Source organism: Leptonotus elevatus, chromosome 20 (assembly GCF_054856555.1).
Source record: "Leptonotus elevatus isolate MCC_2025b chromosome 20, RoL_Lele_1.0, whole genome shotgun sequence".
NCBI classification, from domain to species: Eukaryota; Metazoa; Chordata; class Actinopteri; order Syngnathiformes; family Syngnathidae; genus Leptonotus; species Leptonotus elevatus.
In genome coordinates, this window is record NC_141258.1 from 11,077,912 (window position 1) to 11,086,578 (window position 8,667).

Below are 8,667 nucleotides of genomic sequence, written 5' to 3' on the forward strand. Positions count from 1 at the left end.
ATGCATTATTATTGCTGCTAAATTTTGACGTAGACGTGTCTGCTGCATTGCGAATTTCCCCAGAACAGGCTTTCCAAGTAAGGGGTGGTCATTAATCGCGTGTTAAAAAATTTGTGGCGTTAAATTAACTCAAAATGAACGCACTAATTTTGTTTAATTTAATGTAATAATTTTTTTTATTTTTTGGGTCAATTACTCGAAACTAACCTTTGCAACATGCGGACACTTTGGAGTACATAGAGTATAGCCAACAGAGGAAAGACAACAAACTGTGTATAACGTTTATTAAATAATCTTTATATCACTTATGGTACAATTTACAACATTGATTCTTAATGCTAGTAAAATGTCATTTTGTTGCTAACAGTGTCTCTCTAAACAGCTCAGTATTAATTATTTTGTAACTAATGTAGTGATTTCTTTGCATTCGAAACAAATGATACAGAAGAAAACTGGAAAGCATACTGGAAATCCAATAGTGAATTTAAACATCTCACTATATTTACCGATGTGTTTTTTCTACTAGCTCTGTCTCGTGCTTCACTGAAGCTACATTACACTTGCTATAATCAAATGTCAAGTTAGTTGCATTGTATTCCCTCTCTTGTCTTGTTTTATGTTGTGTACTTGTGCTAACTTAAAGAGGTTAAATAGAAAAATAAAAAAATTAAAAAACTAGAACGAGCATGACTCGCATCAGTCCATTGTGAAGTACTTGGAACGTGTCCCTACAAGCGAGTTTGTTGAGTTGAATCGGGCCACCTCTGGAGCTTCAGAGCAGCTTTGCGGGTGGTGGAGGTGCACCGGGTCAGGATCTGCTCTTTCTTGGGTCTGGGTGGCACCATAGGAGCGACTGGTCCTACGTCGCTGTCTCTGGAACTGAAGCTTCCAGAACTCCCCGAACTTATAGAACTCAAATAACTGGCGGTGGAGTTGCGGCGTTCCCGCTCCCTCGGGCTGCTCTGTCGAGCGAAGGGTACGAACACGTCCACTGTCGAACATGAAGACGAGCTGCTGAACGAGGAGGCGCTGGATTCTACGCTTGAGCTGGTGCGGAGTCTGCCATCGCGGCTTTCAACGCGGGGGTCACTGATCTCGAATCGGGTGCGCAAAGCTGTTTGGGTTTGGGGCTCTGACAGAAGCTCCATTGATCTGGCTTTGGCCAGATAGCCACGAGATTGAGCTATGGGCTGGAGTGCAGAACTTTGCCCTGTTTCCCTGACATGTTGGGCTGAAGAAGAAGAAGCATCCAGAAGTACCCCGCTGATTGTCAGGTTGTTGGTGGATCTATTCAGCTGCTTCTGTATACTGATAAGCCCCGTACGAGGGTTGTTGTAAGGCTGCAGGTACATGGAAGGGACGTAGCCCACCTTGCCATTGTATCTAAAAAAATAAATAATAAAAAAGACAAAATGTTGTTTTAGCCATTTTGTTGAATTTATACGGAAGACGATTAGGGCAAGTGAAGAGGGGGGAAAAGGCTGGCAGGAGTCCGACTTTAAAGTCAGAAATCGCACTTTATTCTCAAAATTCTAATTTTATAGTAAGAATTCTGATTTTAATCACAAAATTCTGACTTTAGAGTCAGAATTCGCACTTTATTCTCAAAATTATAATTGTATAGTAAGAATTCTGATTTTAATCTCAGAATTCTGACTTTAAAGTGAAATTTCTGACTTTCTGACTTCCCCCCACAATTCATAGCTCTACGTCATAAAGTCAGAATCCTCACTTTAAAGTTAGAATTCTGAGATTGAAGTGATAAAGTGAAAATTCTGAGATTGAAGTCAGAATTCTCACTTTAAAGTCAGAATTCTGACCAGAATTCTGAGATTAAAGAATAAAGTGAGAATTCTCACATTAAAGTCAGAATACTGTGATTAAAGTCAGAATTCTCGCTTTAAAATCAGAATTATGTGATTAAAGTCAGAATTCTAAGAATAAATTGAGAATCCTGCCAACCTGCCAAATTGACACTCAACAAGTCTTGTCTGGGTTTTTTTTTTTCAAGTTGTTGAAAACCGCACATATTCCTATCGTGACAAGCCTGATTACATGTTTGCTAACTTGGCAGGCGGGTCACCGCCAAGACGGGTGTGCCTACACAGCTGAAGGAGTGTCTTGGAGATGTGCCTGGCTAATTATAATTTCGTCATTTAATTGTTTGCTGTAAATTCCGTTCCCAGTGCAAGCCTAGCACAAAGTGTAGTCTAACAGTGTGCATGGCTGGATTTCTCTCAAAAAAAAATTGTAGACAAGCGTACAGTCTAAAAAGAGAATTGTTGAACCAATTTAAGATTACAAATTTGTTGATCAATTTAATAAAATTGCTTCAATTGGCAACACGCGATTGAATTAAGTTAATCCAAAGTGAATATATTAAGTGTAATTTATTATGAATTCATTAAACTTAATATATTCCCTTTGGATTCATTTAATTCAATATTATTTAACTTAATTTAATATATTCATTTTGGATTAATTTAATTTAAGTTAATATATTACGTTTAATCAACTCATAATTAATTAGTCTTGGTCAGAACCATCAAAAAGCCCAAAACGGGTCACAATACCGCCTAGGGGTTTTAAATTGGTTCAACAATTCTCTTTTTAGAGTGTAGGGGGAGAGGCCAAGGAGAGCGGCACCCCTCATCCCTTTAAATTTAGCACAGGAGAGGCCTGCACAGTCTCAGCAGAAATAGACTCGCTGGTGTTAATGCAAAAGATCAAAGCGTGCAAAGTATGTTGATGAGGAAGTTGGATCACAGATCACCGCTGCAAAATCACGCAGATTACAATGTTGTCATATTTATGAATGAAATACGATGACATCCTGAATCTGAATTCTGACTTTCTGAATTCCCCCCACAATTCATAGCTCTACGTCGCAAAGTCAGAATTCTGAGATTAATGTGAGAACTCTCACTTTAAAGTCAGAATTCTGAGATTAAAGTCAGAATTCTGAGTATAAAGTCAGAATTCTCACTTTGAGATTAAAGTCAGAATTCACACTTTAAAGTCACAATTCTGTGATTAAATTCAAAATTCTCACTTTAAAATCACAATTCTGAGAATAAAGTGAGAATCCTGCCAAACCCTTTTTTTCCTCTTCACTGACCCTAATCCTCTTTTGTAATTATCTGTTCATTTTCTAAACTATTGTTTTTTAAATGCGTGAAAAAGATTAAAATAACAAACCTGGAAGAAAAAGCAGCTGTTAATGTTTACTAGTTGCACAAGTCATATGAAGTGTTACACCCAGTCCCCTGCATCCCAATTTGTCATTGGCTCTACATCAAACTATGACATGACGTGCAATTGGCTGGATTAAAACAACTCCTAAAATATGAGAGCAATGCGCGCCGTGACTACAGAGTATAATTTAAATTTGATAAGAAGAACGTTGCAGACTGCCAGTCAACAATATGAAATTTACTCAAATGGAAAATGTCAGTAATTTCCCCATCTCTGGTTAATTGTCATTTGTTATCCCCCAAATTAAGCATTACAACAAACAGCACAAATCGACACCAGGGTGTAGACAGTAAAGGCCATTGTTGTGTTTAACAGCTGCCAATTACTGTACTATAAAAGGTGTAACATGATAAGACTTCTTGTTCTTAACAGGGCAAACAAACTAGGTTACCTGGTGAGCCACCAGCCGTCATCAGACATCCGAAGCACCTCCACCACGGAACCAATGGGCACAGACACCTCGTCAGCCTTCTTGGTGATGTAATTCCTTACGGCGCAGTACAGAGCACCTTCAAATGACAAAACACTTTTTGTCTGTACAGATTTTGAGCAAAAACGAGCTTGACGTAACTAACGCGCCACTGCAAATCATTTTGACATTTTACATTTTTGCACTTGCTGATTGTGATTAGTGCCAAAGTTCATGTTCTAGTGTCATCTTTTGTTAGATTCGCTAACCAGTTTCACTTGAAAGAGTGGCTGACGCACCGAGTCTGAAAAACAAAAACAAAAATATACTCATGAAGTTCATGAGGTAAGCAGACAAATGTCACACCTTCGCGCTGCAGGCCTACGTCATCATCGTCCTCCTTTTCTAGATAGGGTGCAGGAAACCAGGCAATACACTTGTCCTCGTTCTCCACCAACCACCAACCTGATGGGAGAGTAAATGGATAATTAGGTAAGATGATGCCTAACTCCACCCATGTTTTGTTTGAAAACTAGATCTACTACTCTCTAGCTAAATAAATATTTTGGAGGCGTCTTTCATATTTTTTTTTGTTTATCGGTATTGCGGTACGATTTCACTATTCCACTTTGTATATTAAATGAGAGTATTTATTTATTCATTTAAAAATAATAATAATAAATGGATTAATTTCATTCAAGCCTATAAATATAGGGGAGTTGTGAAAGATGTATGGTATGTACAGTGCTTTGCGTAAGTTTTACCCCCACCACCACCAACCACATTTCAAGCTTCAAACATCGATATATGTTACTTTTTTATTATTTATTTATTTATTTTCGTGAATCAACACCAAGAGGGACACAATCATGAACTGTATACAATATTTTAAACTTTTGTTTCTTCTTAATAACTGAAAAGAAAAGCGTGTGATATTATTCACCCCCTTTTCTCTCAGTGCAGCCAATTGACTTCAGAAGTTCCCTGATCATTTCTGTATGATCCAATGTTCACCTACTGTATATTTAAAATGCATGCCTGTTTATATGGGGGGGGGGGCTTTATGTAGAAATATGTATGTACCGTATATTGGCATTTTGGAGGTACAAAGTACGTGGAGACTATAGATACACAGTGGACCCTGTTTCAATAAAAAAAAAAAAAGATAATAGAACAGATGAACTTTATTTAGGGTATCAGGGGTACTTTAAAATGTAATAGGTGTGTTTTGACTTCAATTTAACATGAGCTTGAATGTGATTCTAACCATAGCCACCTCAGTCAAGAGGGTGTGCACACTTTTGCAACCAATGCATGTATTTTTTCCAATTGAAGGATTTTGAAATGATTTCTCTCGATTGCATATATTTATATCCAAAAACATGGAATTACAAAAGGAGTGTGCACAATTTATTATTACCAGTTGAAATGTTTTGAAATGATTTATCTTGATCTCATATATTTATATCGCAAAAAATGGAATTCCAACAGAGGTTTGTGTGAACTTTTTTTTATCCACTGCAATATTCATATTGTACATTTTTTATTTCCTTTTTTTATTTGTATGTATTGCATATTTGAAATAAAAGGTTCGTTCAAAGATGCGTGTAGGTTTACGAAGAACAGCGGTCGACTCACCGGCAGGGTCCTTGATGAGGACTTCTAATGTTTCACCCGTGGCCACTTTAAAGGGCTGGTTCTTGGTGTCTTTGGTCTCGTATGCGGCCACACAGCGGTACGTCTCGGTGACAAACGGGCGAGTGACGGAGCCGCCTCCTCTTGCGCCGTCTCCTCCTCCTCCTCCTCCTCCTCCACCCGAGCTATCATCTGACAGCAGGATCATGAAGCTGATTGGCACAGAGGTCAAGCGTGTCAGTTGGTCTCACCGTCGCCGTTGTCGAAACATTGAGGAGAAATCTACCTGTCCTTGATGAAGTCTCGCTCCATGTCATGGTTGAGCGGTGTGAAAAACTGGGTGACCTCTGAACTGCAGGTCACCATTTGGTCACACGTGAGCAGCTTGGTGCAGTAGATCTGCAAGTCTTTCATCCGCTGGATAGATTGCTTCGATCCTTTTTGCTGGAGGCCGTTCTGAGCCTCCCCTAAAGAGAGGATTCAGTACCTTTACAAACGCTTGACTGATTGACCTCAAATCGGCATCGCCGTATGACCATGGCCGATTTACCATGCTCTCTAAGTCCTTGTCCTATTGCGGGCTGAGGGTGAATCTACATTTTGACCTGGAAGCTGTAAATGGGAATCTGAATCTGATTTAAAGCGCACTCTGAAACATTTTAATGTATGACTTAAAAAAAAAAAGATTATTCCCTTTAAGTCATTCAGTGCCATTGACGACCATAGACGTCACAGATACTGAATCGTTAAGAATCTGAAATTAAAAATTGGGAGGGGGGGTATATATATATATATATATATATATATAAATAGTGGACTGCCATACTGAACAAAATATAAGCAATTCCTAATTTGCAGCCCCGACTGATAATAATAATAACAATAATAATAAGTGGTATTTGTAATGCACTTTATATTCCAAGAGAAATCTCAAAGTGCAAGGTAATGAATCCTTGAAAATTTATTCTTTAGTGTAGCCGACTATGAATGATCCCCATCAGCCCCGTCAGTCTGGTTGTCCCTTGTGGCATAAACTAAGAAGAAAGAAAAGTAGAAAACAATCTTACCTCTAAATTTTGGGATCATTCTGCTGTTATTCTGTGAATAGCTGAACAGGGGGAAATTCTTCTTCAACTGCCTCTAATTTATGTAAAAAATTTAAAAAAAGAAGACGTGAACACATTTTTTTAAATACATTTAAGAGTGTACATGTCATTTTAGAACCATTATTTAAAATACAATTTAAAAAAACCTACATGAAATTTCTTAAAGTCATCATAGGACCTGTAGATAATCACTTCATTCTCATCTGACCACAGCACTGATATCATGAACATCTGTAAAGCACCCAAATAAGAAAAATCATCACTCCAAATGCACATTTTAGCATTAAAAATTCCCTTTTGGAGGTTTTGAACTCACCTTAAGTTTCGGCGTCTCCCTGTGCACGGCTCCGATAATGCGAGCGGAGAACACAAAACGCTTTTCTGTGGGCATCTTGCACTGCTTGGCTCACGTCACGTTGGTGGGAGTAAAAGTTGTAATCACCGTTAGTGGCGCTCATGCAGTGCCGCTGCAGGTGGCTGGCTCCCTCTTTAAATGGAATGCGTCGAGTGGGCGGAGTCACAGCCAGGCTGACTTGGCACGCAGCCTGCAGTCATACTTCGTGGAAGATAGACGCGTACAGTAGGTGCTCAGCTGCAGTATTTACATGTAATTAGATGTTTGTTGCATAATTAGACGTTTGTTGCATTTGCTTGGTATTTTTGATAGATAGACAGATCAAATTAATTCATTCATAGATGGATGGATGGATGATAACCCACAATTTAGAGAGAGCAGCTAGCCCATTAATCCATTTATAATGTAAACATTGTAAGTTTCTACATTTCATTTCATACATTTCATGTCTAAACAAGAGAACAAAATGGCTGACATGTCATTAGTTGGGTTTCCATCCACCCATTTTTATTTGAAATTTCAAGACATGCGAAAATAAAACTGAATGGAAATGCTAGAAATTCGAAAACGGGCCCAAAATCACCCAAAATGGTTTTACGCTTAGAGGGGGTGGATTTTGAAGCGTATCGAAAAAAGGAAAATGCTCATTTTGGCTATGGAAAAAGGTTTTGCGAATAACCACTGGGAAGACCGGATACACGTCGCAAGTTAAGACCGGATATTATGTCACATGTAAGTTTGTCGTCCCAAAGCAATGGCGGACGATAAAGTAAGTTATGTGTGGAGGGAACAACGAAACAGAAATATTTTTGGAATTAATTAAAGAAGCGAATATGCCATTTCAGATTGGAAAACAGCAAAGAAACGGTACGGTTTATCAAGAATTACAAAATAAACTCATATGATGTCATTGCACGGCGCAGTCGCTTCCTGTTCTTCTTCTTTTAAATTACGGGTGGATTACATCTGGTACACATATGGTGTATACCGCCACCTACTGCGTCGGAGTCCCCTCTCAATATTCGCAAAAGAAGAACAGATGGAAACAGGCATAAATCGCATTTCCGTTTTGCGCATTTTCAGTATAAAGATTAAATAAATTTTTGGGGAAACAATTGGATGGAAACCTGACGAGTGTTTATCATGCCATCCGCAGTTATGGTTTCATGAAATAATGGTCAATCTGAGCTGGTGGTCTTGATTTGAATTGGCCATTCAACCTTTTCAGCTGTTAGCTAGCAAATGCATGACAGAAGTACGCCATCAGCAAATAAAATAAGATTAAATTAAAAACAAATAAAATTAAATGGCATCACCACTTTTACAAGTGTGAATATAACCTACTGCCGATTTTGCACACAATCACCAACGCTGTTCCAAATTTGGGTAACAGAGCGTGGCGGAAGTGTTTGCTCTTGGCATTCACAAATATTTTGCAGTTAATAACAGCGCAAATATGCAGCGCAGGAATGCCGTTGGTAGGAATTCCAAGTTTTCCTTTATTTCCGGGTTTGTGTTCTTCGTGCCATCTGAGTCATTTCTGTGTCGATGTACTTAGAAAATATAGTTCACTTGCAAAAAGTATAGTGTGAATACACACCGAAAATAAAAGTCCGCTTGATCCTGCTTCTATTATGAGTGTGCATTTTATATCACGAGACCCTGACTGCGGATGGAATGACAAACAATGACGTCAGAGATTCAGTCGGGGGCTTGTGAGTCAAGCCTTTGTTGTTTATAGATGAAGAACAAATGATGTCACAAAGTGAGCAAAGAATAAAAGAGTTCATCGGCTTATAAGTACGGCAGCAATCCAAATGTTCAGTTAGAAAGACCGAGGGCTACTGAGATGATTGCGGGAGAAAAGTTAAGAATCTTGGAGACACCACTGGTATGTGATATAGAAA

At 38.6% G+C, this 8,667-nt stretch overlaps 1 protein-coding gene across 1 annotated transcript; it reads right to left on the reverse strand.

Moving 5' to 3' along the window:
* Positions 1–267: 267 nt before the first annotated feature.
* Positions 268–6,859, reverse strand: noxo1b (NADPH oxidase organizer 1b). The gene is made up of 8 exons (XM_086063748.1): positions 6,722–6,859; positions 6,556–6,636; positions 6,367–6,439; positions 5,586–5,766; positions 5,303–5,511; positions 4,031–4,129; positions 3,647–3,764; positions 268–1,383 (listed from the first exon to the last, which is right to left on the reverse strand). The coding sequence occupies exons 1-8, from the start codon at positions 6,794–6,796 to the stop codon at positions 729–731; spliced, it is 1,491 nt and encodes a 496-aa protein (XP_085919874.1). The 5' UTR covers positions 6,797–6,859; the 3' UTR covers positions 268–728.
* Between the last annotated feature and the right edge of the window lie 1,808 nt (positions 6,860–8,667).